General features: G+C 37.3%; 1 protein-coding gene across 1 annotated transcript in view; it reads right to left on the bottom strand.

The window, feature by feature from the left end:
• Nucleotides 1–27,685, bottom strand: part of LOC134652022 (BAI1-associated protein 3) — a 117,441-nt gene that overhangs the window by 41,806 nt on the left and 47,950 nt on the right. Inside the window, exons 7-10 of the mRNA XM_063507174.1 lie at nt 25,415–25,593; nt 8,005–8,168; nt 3,288–3,526; nt 2,907–3,128 (exon numbers count right to left, since the gene is read on the bottom strand). Of these exons, the coding sequence (XP_063363244.1) occupies nt 2,907–3,128; nt 3,288–3,526; nt 8,005–8,168; nt 25,415–25,593 (804 nt within the window). The remainder of the gene's footprint in view (nt 1–2,906; nt 3,129–3,287; nt 3,527–8,004; nt 8,169–25,414; nt 25,594–27,685) is intronic.

Here is a 27,685-nt window from a genome sequence, read left to right as displayed (position 1 = left end):
GCAGTTCAATTTAAATACTACTTACGAATAAGGTCGAGGAGATCGTAAAGTGTAAAGTACTTATGTACGAGTTAAGTCCGGATTCATCCTGAGGGTCGTGAAGTTGGAATCTCGACACACTGTGAATTTTAATTTCTTTGTGGTCAGCGTTCCGACTGAACACCTAGCGACCTTCACCAAGGAGGAGTTTTGGCCGAAGAGTGTCAAGTTCCGGCGGTTCCGCGGCCGGCTCCCTGATACTGCGGGGTTACGCACTGCAGCCATAATATTGTGTGTGTTTAGTTTTAAGATATATTTTATCATAATAATTATGTATGCTAGTTTTAAGGTATTTATCTATGGGCCAATAGTAGCCTGAAAATAAAGTTTTTCATTCATTTCATTCAAATACTTTGAAAAATAACAATCTCACTTTATAAATTTAAACCAGGCAATTAGAACAAGTCACTTTTTTTTAAATGTATTTTTAAAGTTACCCGGCCTATAATGTAGTTAGGGACTATTATTACCTATATAAAATCTGCAATAACTGCATTGCAAAAGCGGCGCCGAACCTTAAAATGTCTACTTTTTTTAGCATTAGAAAGAACTTCGCAGAAGTAAGCTTGTGGTTCCAAATCCGGCACTTTTAGCGGTAATCATTTGAAGTAAATTATATGTATTGACCATGCTACATTAGATAATTCAATAATTATGAACGATTAAAGAGCCTGATAAAAACTGCACGCTTGCTTCTGTGGAGTTCTTTCTAATGCTAAAAAAACATTTAAAACAAAATTCACCCCAACCAAAAAACTCCAAATAGGTATCCTTTTACATGCCCCTTTTATAGGACAATTACTCTGTATGACATTATTAATGAAACACCGCTTTATACGCGCTCGTTCATTAACTCCAGTGCCTAAATCACAAGGGACGGTTAATGTTTCTTGCTGCGTACACTCAGGATATTTACATGAGACAAACAATTAATGTTTTAAGTCAGTTACCGGTATCATTTTTGGTATGAGTGTTAATTGTTCAAGGTCTTGTCACGAATTACCATTTTCCTCATTCAATAAGTACCTATGTATTCCGGTTGAAATCCTTTTACCAATAATGAGTTTGCAAGCATTTGAGAACGCGTATAGTTAATTTAATTTAATTAAGTAAGATTAAGTAAGTACAAGTAAGTGTCACGCTAACTTTTCAAACCAAGCTAACCAAGGTGTATATGTAATTAAGGATATTGTAGTAGTTGTCACAGCAATAAAAAAAAAACAAGTATTATTTTAATACTTTGCATTTAAATTACGTCTCCAATGAACAGCTATGTCAACACAATGATCGTAGAAATTAGTCTAGATCCGAGCGCAATTTTAAGTCTTATTTTCTGAAAGTCCTTTAGTGAAAGAGAAAATCTCTCATTCAATTGGATCTGTAAGTTTTACAAAGTTTCCCTGCAGCTCACTGAATTATTAGTTATCTCGTCTTATAATTGAGAAAGTTAATTAGTTAAATCAACTTAGACGTGGCAGGAACGTATAATAGAAATCTTGTGGAATTAACGGACATTTTAGTTGAACTCAAGGAGTTCTAAAGATAGTTCCGCCTGAATGAAAAAAATATATCTTATAAGCATAAATATAAGCGTATATAAGCGAGCATAAAGACAACGAATTGAAACTCCATTTATGTACAAAGCGATGCGTCGAATATTTCACTTACTAGTTTGCTCGTTTTCATACCAGCTGATGAAATCGCCGCAAATCGGGATGCGTGTTTTTCGTGTTACGTAAAGTGTAAACGGTTGCCTATTATAGAATGTACTAAATAAGTCATTAAGTCCGTTACTTGTACTATCCTATAAGAGATACCTTTATTTTACGTGTTACTTAGAGATAATGGATTTTATCTGAACTTCATGTAATATTCACGAATCACAATGTAACCCTGAACTTTGACTACACCCTGATAAGGGCAATTTACGTTTAACATTCAAGCCTTTTAGTTAGTTTCGGCTTTTAATTGTATTAAACATCCTCGTGGGTGCCCGTTGTGCGTGCTTGAACACACTTAGCTGTTGTACTCGTATTGCAGTTATACGGTAGCGATATATTGCTGCGATAAGGAATGAGATGCGACACAAGTATTGGGACAAATACTAGTGTTTTGGTAGGTACCTATACAAGATATCGTATAAAAAGACGCCACGTAGACCAAAACACGATTTAGATTTCTTTATTTCATAATAGTAATTTACAATGATGTAAATTACATAGGTACCTATAGTAGTTCGTCCTGAACTGAGAACTCACGTTTCGCTCTAGTCTCTATAGAGTAGATTCATAGACATATATTAACTTTCGACACGATTGAATTAAAAAGTCGAAATTCAAGATGGCTGTAGTTTTTTACAAGCTTTTATTTATCTCCTGGTATCTGTCTATACCTAATCAAATCTAGTAAGTTAAATTAGACCCTCGGTTTCCGGTGAAGCTGAAAATTTGTAAGTCGGGTGACAGTGCAATAGTATGGTACCATCGAGCTGATCTGATGATGGAGACAGGAGATAGACATAGGAATTCTATGATAGAAAAAAAACGCAACCTAATAGTGTTTGGGGTTTTTAGAATTGTCTCGATGAGTATTAGTTTCATGTGGAAAGAAAATACAGTTAGTGTAAGGCCTGAGTGGACGCTCGAGTTGGGCGTGCAGCGGAGCGGGGCGTGCGGCGTGCATGTTAAACAAATGCAAACGTATAGTAGCGGCCTTAGTGCACGCTGCTCAAATCCATTGGGAGCTCGACGCCACTCTGCACGCCCCGCCGAACGCCCCGCTTCGAGCGTCCACTCAGGCCTTACACTTAGGGGTAAAAGCTTGTACCATAAATGAGATTTGTGCCAAAAACTTTTTTTAACTCTAACTTGTTAAGACTCTGGTGGTGTAGCACAGGGTACAGGTCGCGGTGCAGGCGCAGCTGGTGCAGTGCTCGCTCGACGAACTCGCCGAAGCAGTCGGCGAGCCAGCGCTCCTCGTCCCGCGATGCGCACGAGCCGCCCGCGCCGGGGCACGCCTCGGCTCGCAGGGGCATCCCCTCTGACGCGCACCAAGTACGCTCTAGCTCGGTTAGGAGCTTGTACATGTATCTGTGTTTAAAAAAATACTAAATTTGTTGTGTTGAAATCGAATGGCTCTCAAACCTCAAAATTTTGAGTTTTCGGGACATTAGTTCAGGACATTAACGTTGAAGAAATCACTACCATCTATAAAGAGCACGAGAGCGAAGTACCTCATGATCTCCTTACTTGGGATCTAGCGGTACATCGCTGTTGAGCCTGCAAGCAGCGGCGAAGCGCGCTATCGCCGCCTGTAGAGTGCTCATGTCGCTCTGAACGGCGTGTTGGTGCAGGAGCGTCTGCGCCGCGCCGCACAGCTCGCCCTCCCACATCGCTGGGCACTCGCTCTCGGCACCGCTCGGCCCGCCGCTCGCCGAGTCCACCTCGTTGGCCAGTAGCACTCCAAATAGACGCTCATGTTGGCGGACCTATATAAAAAATAACATACTATACCGGAGGGGACACAACATCCGGACAAAATTACCTTATACATAACAGGTAATATAGAGGTTCCATGGATGACAAAAAGTTGCATCCAAGATTTTAGTGTTTTGGTTATGCTAATGAAGAAGACTATAACTATGAACTCGTTTTTAGGGGTATGTAGTGGCAGAGATGAAGTAGAATTCTTATTACTTAAAATAACAAATAAAAGTTACAGCAGCAGCATTGCGGATGCAACGTTATTGCTGCAGCATTGTAGCAGCATCAGCAGGCAACAGGCGATGTTAGTGACAACATTCAACTATCTAATTGAATGAAAGTCTCCACAGTACCAATTTATAAGAAACACAAACTAAACTGAAAGGCTTATTAAACTGAAGCCATGCGATGATTGTTAGATTACTTATAGGTTGCAAAAGAACTTTTCCATTATATCTTTAAAAAGTTTAAAATATCTTGTCACTTATGTTCATGAACATGTAAAATTGTAAATATCTACTATATGTCAATATAAATACCTATTGGAATATAAAAAGACCAACAAGCCGAACAAATTGACTGCAGCGATGTAAAGTTTGCGAGTGGCGCTTGAGATAAGAAACCTATGTATATATATTTCAAGCGGGAGTGAAAAAGTCTCTACCTCGTGAGGCGGTATTACGAAGTCTCACCTTTATAAATTAAAGATGAAGTTAAATATTTCCTTAGCTTAGTTTCTTATTTCCTCGACCTCGAAGTAAACTTAAAGTAACTTTTCAATTCCGCTACGTTCGTTCGTATTTATTTCTCGACGATGGTAAACAAGTTAGCATACAGTTTTGTTAAACTGACACGTAAAATGCTTGAGACGTAAAATATTATTATCACGGATTTATTACGATTACAGTTTGGAACGTAATTTTATGTATAAACTTTGTTTCATTAAAAATATTATTCAAAATAATTTCCAAATTTAATTTCCTTTAAGGCGGAGCAGGTGGCTGAGAAACGCGAAGAAATCTAATCTTACAATACGAAGCACTCTCAAGAGCTCGCAAACACTTTTAGCATCAAATGAATGGAGGGAGTCTCAAAACGCGGTAGAGCATGTATAAACGCCGACGTGTGATTAAGATTTACTTCTTAAAGACGAACTGGCATGAAAAAAGATCATCCACTCAATTTAAAAAAGGAGGAAATAACAGCGGCCGTAAACCCTGAATAATGAAAGGGGATGTGAAAACTTTTGTGGAGCGAAAAAAGCCGTGTCATTGAGTCTTGCCGTGGAAGAATTGTGTGTAGAATATATGTGTATACATACAATGTACTAGGTGTGTGAGTGCGAGACTAAATTGGATTTAGCTTTGACAAAGAAGTACGTTGGTATTTGAGAATCGTTCTTCTCACTCCGATGATTATACGACGCTAAACAATCGGTACGTTTTACGGAATGGCCCAAAAATATATTAACAATAGCTATTTGTTTTACAAGAGGGCAAAGTTGTTGTTTATATAACCTCTCGTGCTAATATACCCGATGCCCGATACCCGAGCAAGTGAAAGGTTCGAAAAATGGAATCTTGAGCGTTGCGAGGGTTTCAAAGCACGTGGGTTAAACAAAATTTGCCCCCGAGTGAAACACAAAATTTTTCACCACACCAACCCGAAGCAAATATTAAATGTAAAATATCAAACAAAATCAAATTCAAATGAATGGTATTAAATATTTATCATCCAAAATCATCATTTAAAAGTCAATTCTACCAGCAAACATAAGAAAACAACTCAAAATTTGCATTTGATTACTTTGCCTCACATGTGAATTACTGATAGCAAAGTGCAACTTTGCTATCCGTTTTTGAAGTGCAAAGTAAGCCTTTCCGAGCTGGTGTGGTGAAAAATAATTTACTGCGTCATATTGTTGATAATTTTAACAGCCTTTGCGTTTTTGCATAGAATATTTTGAAGATAGGTACGTTCTGGGTTAGTTAAATAACTGTAGTTTTTATTGTAATGATATTTAGTATTATACGCGTAAGTAAGAAAAATATTCCTAAAAAATAATTGTCAAAGTATCTTTGGGCCAGCCTGTAGTTACGCACCGCATCATTTAATACCACACACGTGTACCTACGCCAGGTCACATTGAACAATAAGCTACGAGTAGATCAGGTGTGAAGAACATTATTTGTCTGCGCTAAAATTGTTTCAGACAGGCGTATTATTTGTATAATATATCTTCTATTTTAACAATTTGTCTGGTAGGTATTCATAATAATAATAAGTACCTACACTTCGTTGCTTGGTACAAAACATATTGAATTTACTTCGAGAATTCAAATGTGGTCAACTATTAGTGCATCGACACATGACTTTTAAATTTATTAATATTTTTTATTAAGTTTATAAACTTTAAATCTGCAATTATTACCGTATAAGGAAGCTTTTTAACCCTTTTGCCTTAATAATGATTCATGAATTTCATGATAATTTATTATTAAATATAAAAACCAAGCTATTATTTAGCTAGGTACTGTATTTTACAATCATTAAAAGTGCGATTTCATCGCCCGTATAAATCTAGCAATTTGTGTGACAAAGCTAACCTTTACGAAATTAACATGATCCGCAAGGTGCCGAGAAAGCTTCCCAAACACGCTTAATTAAAGCCTACACTTTGTTGGATCCTTTGGACATTTTAATGAAGGTTGCTCAAGACTTAACTGTCAAAACAATTTTTGTTATTATGTATTTATTACAACGGTATTTAATCACGACCTAAAAATCTAGGTAGTAAGACTAGTAAGTAGTAGGTATTTACAAATAAAAGTTAATAAAAAATAAACAGCTTTAATCGCAAAAACGGATGAAAAATATAATTATGCATTATAATAATTGAATAATCTATGTATAGTCGGGCAAACCTGTTGGAAAATTTATATTTTGTACGGGAAATACACTTTTTTAATATGCCGAGTTTATTTACTGAAAAAATTGGCAGACTTCTAAGTTCTAATCTACCCTTAGGCGCTTTCCAAACTGATGCGGTTTCCGCACGACATGTCGGTGTGCGACGCTCGCACTGATCAAACTGGAAGCCACATCTATATGATAACCGCCTAAATTAAATTGGTTATATGCACGCCTGTGAAGCCGCCTGACGAAGGCACTTTGTGAACTTTAAATCGCGCCTCCCTTACTTTAATTTCCGCTTCTATTACATCAATTTGACTTGTAGGTATATCGCTTATCCTGTCTGTGACGTTAAGGACGTAGTCTTAACTAACCAAAATTTAATCAGAGTTCCACGAGAGCCATAAAATTCGGCATTAGCCGGAACCGGCGCCGCGGTTCCCTATTTATGCAGTCCAGCTGGAACGCGTAAACCAACTAATGGGCCGATACGAAAACCTCAATAAAACAGTTTATGTCCAGTGCAGTGGCTCAGCAGATTAGCAATATTGGTCCGATACTCAGTAATCCTTATTTTATTAGACACAGTACCGCTATATTACGCACTTTGGCCATTAGGCACCAGCGAGGACGTTACTGGATATTAAGAGATCATTTGGCGTTATTAATATCGAGAGGTCTGGAGTAAGAAATAACACTAAAAGCAGTGGCAAGAAAATCATGAAATCACATAAAGCTCCGAATCTATTATTCCATTCGGGCGGAAAAGTACGTTTCCTTTTTCATTTTCGCTTGACGTCGCAATATTCATTGGGATTCCGTATCACTACATTGGTCGCATATGTCGTGTCAACAGCATTTGAGTAAAAAAGTTAATAAAGCAAATTAATTAGTCGGTAAATAAAAATTAGCGGGAAAGAGGGGAGGGAGGCATTTGCCCAGCTGTGGGACACACTACTTGATAGACTATTAAAAAGAAAAAATAATAATAGTCGGTTGGTAACCTTCCGGTAACAGATAATTTAAGACTGTAGTGTAAACAGGACTAATTAAGCTTTTAATAACAGTATATAAAAACAGTAAATACCTAAATGAAGGAAATAAACAATCAAAAATTGCTTTTCGGCTGTTGTTGACGTTTACAATAACCACGACGACAAAACAATCAACACCAGAGCCGGGGCGAAAAAAATAATTAACGTGCAAAATGTAAGTAAACAATCAACAGAATAGGAAAATTGGGAATAAAAATATCAGACGCAGGCGTTGATGACGACGACGTGGGGGTCCGTACGAAAATGCGTGACGGGCACGACATAGAAATATAATAAGGATACATCTACTGTCGCAATTAGCTGCGTGCGAAAGCGATGGCACATGATACACAAAGCATTATTCTATCCACTTTTCGCAAAACTACGCAACCATAGATATTATAATTTATAACACAGAGACAGTGACAGTAATATTAGAAATTGTCCTGTTGCTTTGTGCTGGAACAATGGGACAATGCCTAAAAATATTATCACGAATTCCAAATCAAGCTATAATATATTGAAAAGGCACAAACTTGTTGCCAGTTGTCGTCGTCATGTCTGCCTGCCTCTCGCGCCGATAGCCACAACCGAAGCCTGATGCGTCCCTGGACTGAGGAGCGCTGCGAGCGGGCTTCCAGCTTGTACCACGCCTCGACGCCCGTAGACGGGATCTCGCGAAGCGGAATGTTCACGCACCCTGCACAAACAATATCTCATTGACTGTCTTTTATAACACACAACACATTGCCTGCCTATTGTTCAGTGAACCGCATCATCGAAGAATAATACTATACTGCGCGGTAATGTAAACAAAGCATGTTTGTGTTATAAATATTTGTGAAGTCGGTCTTAAATTGAATTTAGCATTCACGCCCTGTCCAGTGTCAGGGTGTGAAATTACAAACGTGATACTGATAATGATAAATGACATGTTTTTTTATCACTAAGAATTGTCTAAAATGTACCTAAGTCTAAATTATATCAGAAAAGACCAACCTAAATCTGAAACTATACAAATAGGTATTCAATTGATTTGTCTAATATTAATAAAAACGCGATGTTTGCTAAACGATATGGTAAATTTTGGATACTAAACAAGAATCAAAATATTTAAAAAAATATAGTATAAATCAGGTTAATAGGAGTAATAAGATTCCCACACCACAATGTTATTATGTACGATTTCGCGTATTTGTTACGTTACACTGCATAATAAGTACCTACCTACCTATACCCAAGAACTCTACTTTCCCGAGCTTGCTCCGTCTTTTGGAATATATGGCAGTCTGGACTGTTAGTCTCAAAGTTTACTGCGCATTTAGCCTCAGTTGAAGTCGTTTATTTTACGACCTCCGAGTGCGTATAGTTGTTGCCAATGCAAGTGTCAACTTAGATGCCGAGACGAAGTCACAAAGGTCACAATCATTTGTGAATAGATAGCTGGGGTAGCACTTTCGAAGCTCGCCGATTTCGGCCCAATGAAACTTGCGATAGTTTTTGTTCCAATATGTTTGATGTTATCCAACACAAGATTAAGAACGCACTACTAACTCTTATTGGGGAGATATTTTCAGGGATTACACTTTTATAAACCGGGGTAAGCTGAATTATTTGATTACTGTTTTATTTTGGCGTTCTAGTCTCTAACTCTAATATTATAAATACGAAAGGAACCTTGTCTGTCTGTTACCTCCCTACCTCTTCACGTTAAAAACGTCAAACCGATTTAAGTAGATGATATATTTGGTATGGAAATGGAGATTGATTGAGTCCCGGGAAGAACATAGGATCGTCATAACACAAAAGTCATCATTACACGCAGACGAAGTCGTGGACAGAAGGGTGTGAGGCACTAGGTAGTTATTTCATCAAACACAACTGGCCTGTTGTCTATTCCCAAAAGTTATAGCACTGGCGGTACACCGAAAAATTCAGTAAAATGCTGAAAATGATGTTAAAGGTATGAAAATCGGTACGATTGATCTTTAGGACATTTGAAACAATTTGAAATACAACAAATAAAAAAAAAACGAGAGGAGTTATGACGTCATCTTTTTTTGTATGGAATTAAAAAAAAAATTGAAAGACCGAACGATCAATCGTACCGATTTTTAGACCTTTAACACCATTTGCAGCGTTTTTGGCGAACCGCTATCGGACGCACGGACGGACGCACTGGATTCTCTCTCTACAAAAGTAGTTTTAGCATTAGATTAGAATCAACACAGACTTAAATGAATCAAACTGTTTTATGCGCAGCGTCTGCTGCTAATAAAAAACCATGGATGTGTGAACAGAGCGCACTTGTGTGAATTGGGGCAAACGGGGCGCAAACTATGCGCCTAAACAATATGGGAAGGATACCTACGATTGCGTTTGAACTTCGTAACTTACAACAGCTTACAAAATGACTAAATACATAAGTTTCCAATTGACGTATAACGTAGTAGGTAACTAATTCATATCTACACAATTAAACTGTATTAAAAATAGAACAATTTACTCTAAAATTAAAGTGAATACTGGTCCTCCTATATGAATATTTCCGAACATTCATTGGTCCGTGCCGAAATCTGATTTAGGACGAAAAATGCGAGCCGATGTCGATCGCGGGTGAAAAAGGGCATCAGGTCCAGCGGAGCGATTTAGGTAGGTATCTCACTTGAAAAATATAATAAATTGATAGGTAGTATGGTTTTCGAGAATCATTTATTTGAATACCTATTGAGCACATCCATGTTGAAGTACAATGTCTGTACATCCCCTTTACCTTATTTACTCTATAATATATATAGTCTGTGGCACTTGAGATTGCATCACAATGACAAGCTGTGGAAATTATTTAGGCTTTATAATAAATCTAAAGATACTGTGTGTGTAAGAAGTAGATTAAATAAAACTATATATAATAAGAAGATGCAGTTTATTAACAATATAATCAACAGTGGTAGCAGAGCGTGGTTCCAACGTAGTTCGGGAAAATATTAAAGTACGCAACGTAAGCCGGCAAAATGGCGTCGTCAGAAACAAGTTTTAATTCAATAAAAATAAAACAATTTGCGGGAGAAGACTTCGCAATATGGAAATTTAGAATATGCAGCATTTTAAGAGCACATGACTGCATAAAAGCAATTGAGACAGCGGGTTTCGCGAGCGTGCCCGAAAACAAGAGTGTAGAGGCGAAAGCACAAACTATCATTATAAATGGCGTCGCCGACAGTCACATTGATTATATACAGGAGGAAGAGACGGCGTACAATATGATGCAAAAACTAGAGAAACAATTTATGAAGAAAGGTACACGCAGTAAACTGTTTTTAAGACGCCAACTTAACGACATAAAATACAAAGAAGGTACGCCATTGTCAGAACATTTTGTGACATTATCGAAAATATTTGGACAATTAAAGGATGCCGAGAGTGCACTGTCAGATGAAGAGAAGATAAACTTTATTTTATTATCCATGCCAGACACTTATGAAATTATAGTGACAGCGATCGAGTCGATACCTAACTTCACAGTTGATATAGTCAAGGATAGACTGCTGGGTGAAGAAGAGAAGAGAAATAAGAGTATGCCACGCGCACCTGAGTACAACAAATCAGCTTTTCTATGTTTTAGTTGTGGCAAAGAGGGACATAAGAAATATGAATGTAGAGAAAGACAAAATTATCATAGCGCTCGAGGTGCCCATCAGCTGCAGCACAGCTCATCAAGTGGAAGAGGATATCAAGGACAGACAGGTTACTCAGAACGAGGATCTTCATCAAGTGAACGAGGTTTTTCATCAAGAGAACGGAGCTTTTCATCAAGAGGACGAGGTTTTACTAACTAAATTTAAAAATAATATTCCTGTTTGTGAGCCATGCTTGTTAGGTAAGATGACAAGACAACCTTTTAACAGACCTGGACGTAGAGCGACTAGACCCCTTGAATTAGTACACACTGACGTCTGCGGACCAATTACCCCAATGACTGAAGAAGGATATAAGTATTTTGTGACGTTTATTGACGACTATACCCATTTTGTATGGGTATACCTACTAACCAATAAGAGTGAAGTGTTTGACTTTAAACAGTACTATTTCTATGTGACAAACCATTTTAATGCTAACATGTTGAAGTTAAGATCAGATAACGGAGGAGAGTATATTTCTAAAGAATTTCAGAACTTTTGTTACAGTAAGGGGATACAGATGCAGTATACAGTCCCGTATAACCCAGAAATGAACGGAGTTTCGGAACGTATGAACCGGACCTTAATGGAAAAGGCTAAGACTATTTTAATTGACTCACAACTTAGGAAGGAGTTTTGGGGCCATGCAGTATTATTTTCAGCGTACGTCACAAATAGGAGCCCGACTGAAGGGAAACAGAAAACGCCAGCAGAGCTATGGGAAGGTAGGAAACCAAATGTATCTAATATGCGAGTGTTCGGATGTACAGTGTACAATCATGTACCTAAAGAATTAAGACATAAACTGGACAACTCCGGTAAAAAACTGATTTTCATTGGATATTATACCACCGGATATAAACTTTACGATCCTGAAACAAAGAAAATTATATTGGCACGGAACGTGATCTTTGATGAGACAAAACCAGATTGTGACAAATATACAAAATATGTACTAGACAAGACAGAAGAGACAGAGAAGGAAGTGAGTAAAGATGAACAAGAAATTGAAAAGGTAACCGAAGAAGAAAATGAACTAACAAATAATGAGGAAAAGAAAATAGAGAAGATAAAGAACAAAGAAAATGAAGAGAGTAAAAATCAAGATGACAAAAACCAGATGAAGACTGTAACAGAGAAGACAGAAAGCTCAGAAAGAGGGAGAGCAAAGAAAGAAGTAAGAAAACCAGTATGGCAACGGGATTACGAAATGGACCTGGACAAGGATGATTCAGCATTATATGCATTACTAACAGGTTATCAGGATGCTCCTACAAATTATGATGACATTAAAGGAAGAAAAGATGAAAATGAATGGAAAAAGGCAATCAATGAAGAATTAAAGACTTTAAAAGAAAATGAAACATGGAAATTTGTACCTGTACCAAAGAATGAAAAATTACTGGATAGCAGATGGGTCCTTACAAAGAAGAATATAGGAAAAGAAGAAATATGTAAAGCAAGATTAGTTGTGAAAGGTTACCAACAAAAAGAAAAATTAGAAAATATATACTCACCGGTTTTGAAGTTACAAACATTAAGAGTTCTTTTATCAGTTGCAGCTCAGAAAGATTATGAAATACACCAAATGGATGTCAAAGGTGCTTTCTTGTATGGAAGAATTGATGAAGCAGTATACTTAAAACCCCCACAAGGTCTGACAGTTCCTGATGGCCATGTTTTAAAACTACAAAAATCCTTATATGGTTTAAAAAAGAGTCCTAAGTATTGGTATGAGAAATTCACTGAAGTTGTCACTGAATATGGATTTACCCGTTCGCAAAATGACTACTGTCTTTATAGTAAAGGGGAATTATACTTGATTTTGTATGTTGATGACATGTTGATTGTAGGGCCTAGTGTGACTGAAATAGAGAGTGTTAAGAAATTTCTAAATTCAAAATTTCATATGAAAGACTTGGGTAATGAAAAACTCATGTATTTAGGCATTAATATTCAAAGGAAACATGACGGTATTTATCTTAACCAGACAAACTATTTGCAGAAAGTAGTTCAATCTTATAATATGGAGAATTGCAGAGGTGTCAATTCACCTATGGACTTTCAAACTGGACTTTGACTTGAGTGAAATTGACTTGACATTAGAACACAAGTGTAGATCACTTATTGGCTCTTTAATGTATGCTATGGTAAGCACCAGACCAGACTTAGCAACAGCTGTGTCATATTTGAGTAGATTCCAAACACAACCAACTTTAAAGTTATGGCAAGCCTTAAAGCGTGTATTGAGATATGTTAAACAAACTGTTAACTATAATCTTATATTTTGTAAATGTAAAAATGAAAGCCTAATAGGTTTTGCAGATGCAGACTTTGCACGTGATAGTGACAGAAAATCCACAAGTGGATATTTGTTTCAATTGTTTGGTAATACTGTGACATGGAAGTCAAAGAAGCAAAGTACAGTCGCTTTGAGTACTACGGAGGCCGAACTAGTTGCCTTATGTGAAGCATCTGTTGAAGCCTGTTGGCTAATTAAGCTAATGACAGATTTTAACATTCAAATTAATAATGTTGTTATATTTGAAGATAATCAGAGTACTATAAGAGTTATTCAAAATCCTGATCAGAAACGCTTGAAACATGTTGATGTGAAATGTAATTTTATAAAAGAAAAGGTTGAAGAAGGCTTAATTACCATTGAATATGTAACTACCATGAAGTTATATTTTTTAAACTGGAGCGAGTTGTCACTTTTTTTGCTATACTAATTTGAACCTTATCACCGAGACAGAAAGTTGTTCGTACCAGACTAGAGAAAATGGTCCACTTGAGATAGAAAAACCCGAGCCCTGTGTCTCACTCGCACATGTTGCCAATGTTAAAAAGATACCATTGTGGTAGAAATTATATCAATAAACTACTGAATTTAATTACCTTCTTATACAATTTTAGTGCTATATTCAGACTACAGTTCCGATATCTTTTAAGTAATTTGTAAATAATTATGATGCCAATATTATTAACTAATTAAACCAAGCGCATACACAGCAAAAAAAAATTAAATGTTAGTATGGTAGAATTTGTAGTAACTTTAAATATTAATTGGTATCCCCAACTTGATGACATTTCTTCAAAACACGTGAATGCGAAATTTCTTAAAAATTGTGAAGAAATGTTGTGTTAAAGGTTGTTGGAGTGAAATAATTGCTAATTGTGGAATATTGTTTCACAAGAAAGCCACAATTATTACATTTTACTATAAAAATACAAGACAACATTGTCAAACTCATTAGGGTGACTATGATGTCGGCACGTTTTGAATCGGTCTCACAGAATTCTTATTACTTATTAACGTAGGTAATGTAAAAGTAAGTTTAACATAATAGGTACCTTATGTCTTTATTTCGGCATGTTTAATTTAAGATTTGTTGTAGAATAATTGAAGGGATGTTTACAAAAACAATATAACTGCTTAGACCGGTTGACACTTTTTTAAGAACATTGTTAATCGTTTCAGGTGTCAACCAGTGTAGTCAGGTATGTTGTTTTTGTAAACATCCCTTCAATTGCCAAAATTTAAAACCAAAGTGCTTAACTCCTTAAACATTACAGACTCTCATTTATACATAATATTTTGTTAAGCTTTGGATTCCTCCGAAAACGGTGCCGTCATATTACGGCCGCTATATAGCGTTGACTGACGTCACTAGAACGTTGTCTATGTAAACAAGATGGCGCGGTTTCCTAGACGGCGTTACGTTACGTTGATTGTCAACGTAACGTAAGATGACGGCCGTCATGACCTTGTCGATAGTTTCGTGAACGTTTTATTAGATAGCGGTGACGCCATTTTGGAATATATGACACGAGATTTGAATAAATGATTCCGTACTACGATTATTTTCCTTGTCTGATGATATTTCATCCTCCAAGTGAATTATAGATGATCAAGCAAATCTTGTCAGTAGGAAAAGGCGCGAAATTCAAATTTTCTATGGGACGTTATCCCATCGCGCCTACATTTTTCAAATTTGCCGCTATGACCTTGGTGGATGACGGTGTGTTATGACGCCGTGTTACTTTCCACATGTCGCCACCGTAAAGACGGCCGTCTTTTGCTGCCGCTATATGACGGCCGTCATATGACGGCACCGTTTTCGGAGGAATCCAAAGCTTTAGGTGTGTCAAACTGATATATGACATCGATTCTTTATAGGTAGGACACATCTCCGTCAATAGAAAAAAGGCACCAACTTTAAAAAAACGTCATATTTGCTAAACAGATCTTCAATGACGCTTACACTTAAAAAAAGCTGAAGTGGACAAAAGGGAAGCCTACCCTTATGAACATACCATGAGTGAGTGCGAAAGAGGACGACTACAAATGAAAAAAAAACCTGACCACTTAAAATTTCACTTTATTTAGAAAATGACACACCCTACTGATATATTCCATGTTATCCTAATATCCCACATACAGATGTCTTATGGTCACCCTAATTAGAACGAGATGCAGGGCTCTAGTTTGACTTCTCATGTGGACACACTTTTTGGTCAATGTACTCGATCCAGTTTATTAACTCTAAATCCGTGGTAACTACAACAGATCAGATAGCTGATATACTAACTAAACCTTTATCAGGTGAAAAATTTGTAAAACTGTGTAATTTACTTAATTTGTTCAAATGTTAAAAGGATGTACAAACATTGAGGGAGAGTGTTGAAGTACAATGTCTGTACATCCCCTTTACCTTATTTACTCTATTATATATATAGTCTGTGGCACTTGAGATTGCATCACAATGACAAGCTGTGGAAATTATTTAGGCTTTATAATAAATCTAAAGATACTGTGTGTGTAAGAAGAAGATTAAATAAAACTATATATAATAAGAAGATGCAGTTTATTTTAAACAATATAATCAACAATCCATTCAGAATAACATTGGCTTTCCTTTCTGGCAATGGTTACTTTTGGGAAGATTGTTAATAAAAATTAGAACCAATTGTATTTCTGAGGATTTTTGGCAGTTCCAAAATCTGTTAAATATAAACTGACCAAGGTAAAAACCCTCATCGGCATAAGCTACAAACGAATCCAAAAAGGGCAATTTACAAAATTAAGGCATTGTTTCAATATTTAAAATTGAAACCTCGAAGGAATTCTTATATTTTCCTTCATTGTACTTTTTAAAATGAATACCGGCTTAAGGTGACGGTAGAGGTGGGTAAATTTTCAGATTCTGTCAATTTACCCCATTTCACACACAAGCGCACTTCACGCACACTACCTCACTTTACTGGGACAGGTCATTGACCCATCAAGTTTTTTTAAGATTGCGTTTTGAGTTTAGTGTTAACCACTGATCTCTTTTGAGGAACAGAAACTGTAAAAACGTTCCATTGAAAGAAGAAAGAGAAACAATACATTAAATCTTGCTCTCCTTGTCTGTTCATGTCACACGTGACGTATTTAAATTCTAATTTAATTCATTTGATTGTTAACTATTTTCTGCATATTATGGCTTTGTCGAGATACGCGTTTTGTAAAGTTAAACCGAATAAACCCAGATGTCATTAAGTCAGATGTAAAATGTTATTTACTACTCTATACGGTTATTCATAAGGCGAAAAATCAATTCAATTAAAAATTTAAATAAATAAAGTTTCGGTAGGGTGGAAATTTAATTAAGGCCGACAAAATAAAATTTAATAATATATGTCGGCTGATGTACCCCTAAGATCTTTACAGATTTACTTGTACGAGTATCCTATATTCGCTATTTATTTTGCTATTAAATTTATAAAATTAAAATAAATAATTAAATATTATACTGGCATTCCACCGCTATTATTTCAGTGCTGAACTGATTATCTTCGATCGTAGCCTTGATGATGTAGTTGTACTTACACTTACGGCGGTAGGAGCGGCAATGAACCCCGCGCAGCGTAGAACGAGAGGTGCGTTGGGATAAGTGCATATACATATAATTCTTCGTGCGTCTGTCTGTCTGTCCGTCCGTCTGTCACAGTCTATTTTCTCCGAAACTACTGGACCAATTCAGTTGAAATTTGGCACACATATGTAAATTTGGCACACAAATGTAAATTTGTGACCCAAAGATGGACGTGTAACGTAAATAAAATGTATTTTAGAGAATTTGAAATACGGTAGCCATTTTTGGGGGGGGGGGGTAAATGAAAAAATTAAAAAATATGTTTTTTAAACTATATAGTGTTACATATCAAATAAAAGAGCTCATTGTAAGAATCTCAAACATAACTTTTTTTATAATTTTAGGATTAATAGTTCAGCAGTTATTCATGAAAATAGGCAAAAAATGATCATTCTCCGCCCACTTTCTCCGAAACAACTGGATCTAAAATTTTGAAAAAAATACACAAAGTAGTTCTTTACCTATATATGTCAGGAAAATCTATAAGAAATGTGCAGTCAAGCGTGAGACGGACTTAATATACGGAACCCTTAGAATGCGAGTCCGACTCGCACTTGTTTTTGTTTAGCTCTTATTAGGTTTAAGGAGTTTTATGAGTGAAAAAAGAAGTTTTTTGTTTTATGTGCCCGCGTTATTGCCGATCGATTGTGTTTTAAACGATAATTAGACAAAAAAACTTGTTTTTCACCCAACGAATATAGATCCCCATGACACATCTTCCAAGTCGCCTTTGGATAGGCTTAATTTTAAAAATAATTGAAATAATGTTCTATATCATTCATACTTGCAAAAAAAGACTAAAAATAATTTACGTGACCAATGCTTATTATTAGTAAATATCTTACAATTTAATATCTGATATATCACACGATACAAAAAAATGGCCGCAAAGTTAAAAGTTTATTTATTTACGTTACTAGTCCATCTTTGGATCACCGACTCTTTGTCATATGTGAAAAATGTGTACCAAATTTCAATTGAATTAGTCTATTAGGGGCAGACACACGAGTGATCTTAAAAGGGATTTTTTTCTTGAATGATTTGTATGTACTTACCCCAACGCACCTCACGTTCCACGCGGCGCAGCGTAATCAGTAAGTACCTAATAATTAGTGTCCGACCGAAACACAAATTTCTGTATATATAAATTAGTGTCCGACCGAAACATGTTTTTTTGCCGAAACCGAAACCGAAACCGAATGTTCGGCTTTGGCTCTAGTTTCGGCCGAAACCGAAACCGAAACCGAAACTTTTGTAGACTTGTTAAAATCGTTGAAAAAATGTCATAAAACCGCTTTTACACACATATTATGGGGCTGTCAACACCCAATGTCCTTGAAATTGATGTTACTTAAGCAGTTTTTTATGAAAATTACTAGAGTTAGACCAAGATAATTCTGCAACGATTTTGATAAGTTGATAACACACGCAGTGTGTTATTTTAAACGTCAAAACTTCTATGAAATTATGACGTATAAATAACCTTTGCACTAGTTGCACTGCGTATGCTATCAAAATCATTGCAGAATTTTCTTGGTCTAACTCTATTCATTCACCAGTCAAGCTAACATGTAGACACAGGGTCAACCAAAAACGCGAGCGCAGCGAGCGCGAAATTTTTTGTTAAGAATATCGCAAGGCCGGGTACCGATCTTCACCTGGGCCGAAAAGTCCGAAGTGCCCCATTGAGGCGAACTTTCATGCGAAGTCAAAGCCGTGCCTAAGGCTTCAGGATAAGTAGTTGAGCACAGACTCCAACCAATGTCCATTGTATTCAAAAGCTAGACCGCAGGCCGAGCATGGCGCAGCGAGGCCAAAGGCTAAGCTGAAGTAGAGGACATGTGGAACACAAACCAATGGTAAATTGAGGTAAAAAGTGAGGCTAGTTTTCTTATTATTATCTTGCCCAGGGCCCAGTAACATGCGACAGTGCTATCTCATTCACTTATAGGTATTGACAGCCTCTTAAGACTGCGTCAACCGTCCAGGTGGCGCCCTCATTAGTGGAATTGTGTTTTATAATAAACCAATTAATGTCTGTACCTAATATACATGAATCAGTATATGCAGGTATTAATATTGTTGTCCTACTTATTCCCCAACTTTTGGTCTTTGTCCGAAGTACCATTTCATAAGTTTCGGCCTGGCCGAAAGGTTCGGCCGTTTTTTGGCCGAAACCGAAACTACAGCCGAAACATGATTTTTTGGCCGAAACTGGTCGAAACCGAAACCGAAACCGAACCTTCGGTCGGACACTAATATAAATATTGTTGTCCTACTTGCTCGCCAACTTTTGGTCTTTGTCACATAGTTTAGTTTCATAATACGAAGTACTATTTCGTATGTTTCGGCCAGGCCGAAAGATTCGGCCGTTTTTTGGCCGAAACCGAAACTACGGCCGAAACATGATTTTATGGCCGAAACCGAAACCGAAACCGAATCTTCGGTCGGACACTACGAATAATCACAATGGTCTAAGTACCACAGACCCTACTGTCGCTTAAGTCCTTTATGCCAATCTCTGCCTATTAGAACTTATAAAAAAAAAGAAACCGAGTAATTATATCCAACTACCGAACCTGCTTACAAATTTTCTCGAGATATTTGAGAAATGTGATATGCAAAGGAGAACATTCGAACAAACGAAAGTATTTTTGCCCAAGCTGAAACGGAGACCTTCGCCTACGCTCGGTCAGTGATGGTTTAGGTACAGTCAGCTGCAGGTCACCCCTGCATAGAAGATTGTATGCAGGGGTGGTACCTTTTCTCTGCAGCTGACTGTACACCTATAAAAAATTGTTGTACCTGCTGCAATTTTATACCGGTACCGTACTTTATATTTCAACAGGTATAGTACCTTCAAAACGAAGCGGTATTGATTAATAATAACGGTACCGTACCGCCTATAAATAATAATAATAATTCAGCCTATATACAGGGTGGTCCAAACCTTGACGTCCAAAAATTTTTTTTTAGATTCCTCACGTCGTGGGCTATCAGAATATACCCCATGTATGTTAGCCGATTTTTCGTAGTTATCGAGTTATGATTTTTTTTTACTTTTAACTTTTCATATGAAATTCCGGGGTTCCCATACAGAGTGGCTAAAAAATAACTGCATTTCCGTTGCCAGGGAGGTTGTAAAAGTTGCTCAGTATAATCCCAACACCTCCCTGGCAACGGAATGCAGTTATTTTTCAGCCACTCTGTATGGGAACCCCGGAATTTCATAGGAATAAGAATAAGAATAAGAATTGTTTATTGCCACATACATGAACATAAAATAGAGTTAGAATTACTTACATAATAAAATAAAACAGTTGTTATCATATACAAAACAAAAGTGAGAAGATCTTTGTATTAGGCACAGGGTTCCAGTCTCAGCGTGTGCCGGGCCTAGGTGCCCGGCGCTGGTTTTCAGACCGGTCCCAGACTATGGACGGTCGGAGAATATTACCTACATAGGAAAAGTTAAAAGCTTAAAAAATCATAACTTGAAAACTACGAAAAATCGGCTAACATACATATGGGGTACATTATGATAGCCCACGATTTTTGGACGTCACGGTTTGGACCACCCTGTATAGACAATAATCTCAACGCTAGCCCAATGCGGATTGGGGACTTCACACACAGCTTTGAATTTCTTCGCAAATGTATGCACTACGAGTATGCAGGTTTCCTCACGATGTTTCCTCCTTCACCGAAAAGCTAGTGGTAAATATCAAATGATATTTCGTACATAAGTTCCGAAAAACTCATTGGTACGAGCCAGGATACCAATGAGTTTTTCCTTACCGCTTATACCGTAAAGAAATAATGCAGTCTCTGCTTTGCACGATTATTGTGTGGACATAATTCTTATAATCACCGAAACATACATACCTCTACGCACAGAATGTCATTGAAATAAAACATTGTTTTTTATAGTAAATTAATATAACATTCGATTTATACACATAACAATAAGCAGGCCAGGCCGCAGCGATATTGGCCTGTAAGCTTCATCTCGGTCTCCAAATCCGCAAAACTCGCTGGTACTAAATGCTGGTCTTGCCGTTATTAATTATCTTGATTCTTGAAGATTATCAGAACAGCACGTTACGTAATCGCATACATAGACGGAACGAACGTAGGTGTAGACACTGCAAGTCTTTAGGTATTAAACGAATTACGCTTCGTATTAATAGATGAGTAATATTTAAATGAACATATAATATTCTCTAACATAAATACAAGATTACAATTAATTGACATCAAAAGTCATTGACGTACAGAAGTCATATACATTTTTATAATGACGCAAAATTGATACCAGCATAATGAAAATCAATCCCAATCAGTAAAACGAGTTTTTAAACTTTTTTCATTTTAAGCGGGTTTTGAAGGAACAAGTTACTTAAATTCGATTGTAATCGTATTGTTTTAGGATAATTTACTGCTGTTTTCGACCGTTACGACCCGTAAATAACAACAACTCACATTTAAAATTTGACTGGAGCTCGACGTGATTATATTTATTTACCCTATTTTATGAAATACAATTTATCTACTGGTATACATTTTCGTATGCGTATATGATGAAATGTCTTTATTAATGTCAAAAACGAGCTATGACGATGTACACGTCTGCTTCGATGCAAGGCCAACGGCCATCTGACTCGAAGAAGAGTTTTGAGTGATGACGTCAATGTATGGAAATTATACGAAAGTTTACATTTGGGATTGAATTTCTGTGTTGTATTTGTGAGTAAAAATATAAGTAGATAATAATCTGGTAGTTTAGTTATCTAGCCTTCAAAATCCCACAACAACTCAATTACTGTCAAAGACAAAACTGTAATGCGTCTTGCTCAAACGGAACTCCATATTTTGATTTTTGGACACTTTTAGTGTCGATTTGTAGAGAATTACAGGAAATAAAAAAAAATATGGCGTGAAGAGCCGGTACACGGCTTCTTCGTGAACAGATTTGCGTATAATTTAATGCAGTTATTAATCATTCATTGAACAAATTGATTGCACAAAGTGAGGTCTAAATCGAAAACGTCATATACCGTCCCCTTAACGCGAGTCTCTATGAAATAGGCATATAATAAAATTGGGTACACACGAAATCGTTAAAGAAATAGTTGTTTTTCAGTTGACAGGGCCTGAGTAAGGTGTGACATTTAATTTGCTTGGGTTTTCCCATATCGCACACGGGGGGTCCAGTCAAACGCTTCACAGAGTATCTACCTTCAGAAAAATATTTCCTAAAAAGCAATTAGGGCGAACAAACCTTTTTTTAGATGATTTCGTAGTGCAAATAACTTACAAACTTAACGAAGTTATTTTTGGCATTTTGACTGAATATGATATAAAGTTTAATCTCATTTTACATCTAACTATATCCACGACTATATCTCGTCTATTTTATTTTTAAAACAATTTCATCATTATTATCTTTTATAGAATATCTTCTTAAGCAGTTACCTTACTGTTTACAACTTTAGTATCAAAAACGAAATGTTTCCGCACATATACGTGAAAAGACTTTTAAAACCGATGCAGCAAATGTGACGTTCACAATATTGAAACAAGCTTTTAAAGTATAGCGTAAAAGCCTGCTCGATATTTTTAGCCATTTTGCCCGCTTCGATAAGTCAGATAATATCTGACGTCGACGATACAGTTAGCGCTACAAGTAGAACACCATTATATTATTTTTTCGTAATAACGCGATTATGTGGCAATGGTTTGTGTACTAAGCGCTGGTGGCCTAGCGGTAAGAGCGTGCGACTTGCAATCCGGAGGTCGCGGGTTCGAACCCGGCTCGTACCAATGATGAGTTTTTCGGAACTTATGTACGAAATATCATTTGATATTTACCAGTCGCTTTTCGGTGAAGGAAAACATTGTGAGGAAACCGCACTAATCCCAATACGGGTCTAGTTTACCCTCTAGGTTGGAAGGTCAGATGGCAGTCGCTTTCGTAAAAACTAGTGCCCACGCCAATTACTGGGATTAGTTGTCAAGCGGACCCCAGGCTCCCATGAGCCGTGGCAAAATGCCGGGATAACGCGAGGAAGATGATGATGATGATGATGGTTTGTGTACTACTAACTTTGTCATTCATATGTGGGGTTGATGGACACAATCTGTAATGTCGTATCCTATTTAAAGCAGATGCTATAAAAAACTTAGGGAGAGTAATTTAAATCTGGTCTATAAGTCTTGCAAATTACCAACTTACAGTTTTAATTTTATTTAACCGATATTCATATTGGAATACGTATGCATCAACGCAAATTTACATACAAGAAAGTATAATTTTTGACTGATAAATAGCATTTAAAACTTTCACGTTTTGAACACATATTAACTCATATTTATATAGACTCACATTTATGGTCTGTCGCGAAAATAAAATAAATTTCGCGATGGACCTGTCTATAAATGTGAGTTAATATATGATAAATAGCAGTTTTACAATACAGAATGGTTCTCAAATCATAAAGTTAAGAACTAGCTTCATAGAAAAAATTAAAACAGTACGGTTACCATCAGTTTGTCACTGACATAAACGCCGTCGAGAACGTAATTTACTTTCTATACATCTCGCTCGCACTCGTATATTCGTGCAAACGGGATGTATAGAAAGTAAATTACGTTCTCGACGGCGTTTATGTCAGTGACAAACTGATGGTAACCGTACTGCATCTGACAACATCACTTAACGATTTACTTTTATACTTTAATTATATATTAACATCCACACCTTTCAAACTCATTATTTGTCAATTACTTTCACTGAAGTGTAAATACGAGAGGCCTATATGCCTCTATATAGGTAAACCATATTTATTTTTCGTGAGTCGATTGAGAGCTCAGATGCCAACATTTTACCTGTCTGCGTCCGCCCTGCGCGCGAAAAGCTCGGGAACAGAAAATGACTGGCACAGGTGTCTGTTACACCCTGTTCACACGCGCGTTAAATCTGATATAGGGACTATAACAACATTAAGCACTTGGACAACTCAAATAAGCCGTAGCGTGCGGTACTTACACATGAGGAAACGCGAATTATGCTTTTCCACCCGACCATAAAATAGGTGTTTCGCACTATGGACTCCAAATAACATTACGCCTTAAGTATTTGATGTTTAAACGCATGTTTTTAAGCGCCATGTAAGAGAAAAAATAGTAGTTAGCTTCGGTCCCGAACAAAGTGAACGATTAACATAAAATATTAATGAATAATGATTCATTTTCTAACAAGTTATGAATATATCATAGGAATTGAGGCACATTGTAAATAATCTACTAGTTTATAAATACCTAGTGAAATTGGATTTAATATTTCCCTTCTGCAAATAAGTTACTTTGATATTCTGCTAAGATAACTCTGAATTTAATTTAAAGCCTTTTTGACATTAACGCATTTACCCAGTGGGAGCTACGCGTTGCCTACGTTCCTAGCCGTTAATACGTGTCACCGCTTTGTAGCGAAAAGCGCCTACAAACAGAGAACCCGCCTAGAGGGTCGCTGCCAGTAAATGTGTTAATCCAATTGTTTTTCAACTTGAAAGGCGTCCAGAAATGGTCGTGGTTACCGAACTTTCGCGATGTCACAAGCGTGTATTTTATTGAAACTTACGTCTTTTTACTTTACTTACTTTTAATACTACATCGGTGGCAAACAAGCATACGGTCCGCCTGATTATAAACAATGTCCGTAGCCTATGGACTGCAACTCCAGAGGTGTTACATACACGTTGCCGACCCTAACACTCCGCACCCTCTTGAGTTCTGGCAACCTTACTTATATACCGGCAGGAACACAAGACTATGAGTGAAATATAGCTCAGTAAAGAACCCCTTACCGCATACGAAGCCATATAAGGATATGATATTTAACTCTATTGACAGCTATTAAAGTTCAAATTTCAACAAATATTTCGTTATTACATGGGCGTTTTTTTTGTTGTCCCCTACACTTTTATTCAAATTTGGGATTTTTTATGTTATTTTTATTTCTACTCAGAATCACGAGCTCTTTCTATCCTAAAAGGAGAAAAAAGTGTCCCAAAATTTCCATACATTTTTCGATCTTTCCATTCCGCGACCGCCATACAAACTCTATGAAAAATGGTGACGTAATGGAAATAAAAACCTTAGGACACTTTTTTTCTCCTATTAGGATAGAAAGAGCTCGTGATTCTGAGTAGAAATAACATAAAAAATCCCAAATTTGAAAAAAAAGTGTAGGGGACAACAAAAAAAAACGCCCACATGCAGTAAGGGGTTTAAACAACAAGCTCTGATCGAATGTATGTATGTAATGTAGAAATGTAACAACTTGCCTAAGAAATCATCCTGGCTGCCCTGCCGCGCGCTCTGGCAGACCTGCTTGAAGAAGCGGCCCAGCCCGCGGACGCCGCGCACCTCATTGAGCCGCGACACCGCGTCCAGCACCGAACTCTCGTCGTCGTGGTCCCAGATGTCCAGGTGCAGGACGTCCGATGAAATGTCGTCTATGTCACTACAAGCATAAGAGTAGGAAATTTTGATAAAAGGGGTTGTTCATACAGTAATAATATATATATATATATACATATATATATATATATATATATATATATATATATATATATATATTTTATACCACATCGGTGGCAAACAAGCATACGGGCCGCCTGATGGTAAGCAGTCACCGTAGCCTATGGACGCCAGCAACTCCAGAGGAGTTACATGCGCGTTGCCGACCTTTTTAAAAACCTGTACACTCCTTTTTTGAAGAACCCCATACTGTAGACCAGGGATGTTGCGGATGCAGATTTTTTGACATCCGCGGATGCGGATGCGGATGCGGATATTTAAAGGCTCACATCCGCGGATGCGGATGCGGATGCGGATGTCAAGATTAGGTACTTAGAAAATGTGAAATATTACATTTTTAGTATCATTTAAAAAAAAAAACGAAACGTTTAGTATTTATTGAGCAAGAATATAGGTGCGTTATATTTTAATAAACGGTAACCTGGCCGACTTTTCTGGATCTAGACGATTTTGTTATAGGTAATGACGAAATTACCTAGCACTTAGCCGCCGTTAAGACGTTCCTGTACCGATTTGTTTGACATCCGCATCCGCATAAGCTCCGCATCGATTTTATGCGGATGCGGATGCAGATGCGGATGTTGAAAATAATGCGGAAGTTCCGCGGTTGCGGATGCGGATGCGGATGTTCGCAACATCCCTGCTGTAGACCCTCGGGAATACCTCGGAAGGGAGCTCATTCCACAGCCGGAGCGTCCGCGGGAGGAAATTTCTCTTAAACCGCACAGTACGCGACCATTTAGGTTCTAGGGTGTGTGGATGAACACCCTGCCGATGGCGAGCGGTGCGGTGATAGAAAGCTGCCGTTGGCATCATGTCAAATTATGGAAAACGTAACCCATTTTTAATAAGAATACAGCGAAGATATGGGGCATTATCTATGAAAAGGGACCTTATTGTCGATGGCGCTTACGCCGCACAGCGTCAGGCGGCATTGTATTTGTATCGGAGCATCGTTAATAATGGCGTAAGTGCCATCGACAATAAGGCCCTTTTCATAGATAACGTCACATATGTTGTGATCTATTTATTTTAGCTTGTGCTTATTTAGGTATTACATAATTTCAATATTAGCCCAGCACCTAAACGAGTCGTTTTTATTTATATTGAACTGCCGTCCTAGCGGTAACAATAACCAGCAATGTGTGCGTTCGAGGAATTTATTTTCAGTAGCATTTCGTACCCTGTCACAGTGACAATAGTATGAGGTCCCTGGCGACTTTCATATTCATTGGCACTGTGACAAAGTACTGAAAAGGTCATTGACTGTACACAGATGCTCAAACCTGTACCTAATATTTTCTAGAAACAGAAATAAACGAAAGTCAACTATGTACTGAATGAAATGAAATTTCCGATGAAATGTCGTCTATGTCACTACGAGAATAATGGAATATTCTGATAAAAAGGTAAAGTGATCAGGAGCGTTGTTCGTTCATAAGAAACATGAAATATTTTTGTTTACCGCCGCACATGTAACGCTAGCTAGGGCGCATTTAGACGGCGCGAGAACTCTCATGCGAGTTTCATTACATTGCGTCATTTGATCGGTCGACTGAATTGATGTAACCTCAATGGTCCGCAATGTAACTCAAATCGTATATACGAGTTCGCGCGCCGTCTAAATGAACCCTATTCGTGGAGTAGACATGGGCCCCTCGGGCATCGCAGGTACGGTGCGGTGTAAACGGCATGTAAAATTAAAACTCCGCAACAGCTGCCTCGGGACTTTCCCGGAGCTCTTAAATCGGGTTGTGAGTATAGTTTAATGCTTGTACATTACAGATAATTTCTATCTATAACAAAAATCCTAGTATAGGTACCTACCTACGCTATTTTCGTAAGTATAAAATGGGACACGAATCCCGGTATGGCTTCAAATAGGTCAAATAACCGAAATAATGACCCACGATCTTTTGAATGTCGTCGAGCAATTGAACTGGTAGACGATCGACGTTTTATTTAAATTTGCAATACCTACGTAATAATGACAGTATTTTTTATTCTAAGCGACA

Source organism: Cydia amplana, chromosome 11, assembly GCF_948474715.1.
Source record: "Cydia amplana chromosome 11, ilCydAmpl1.1, whole genome shotgun sequence".
In the NCBI taxonomy this organism is placed as follows: domain Eukaryota; kingdom Metazoa; phylum Arthropoda; class Insecta; order Lepidoptera; family Tortricidae; genus Cydia; species Cydia amplana.
Note: the sequence above shows the minus strand (reverse complement) of the source record. Positions and strands in the feature narration are given on the sequence as shown.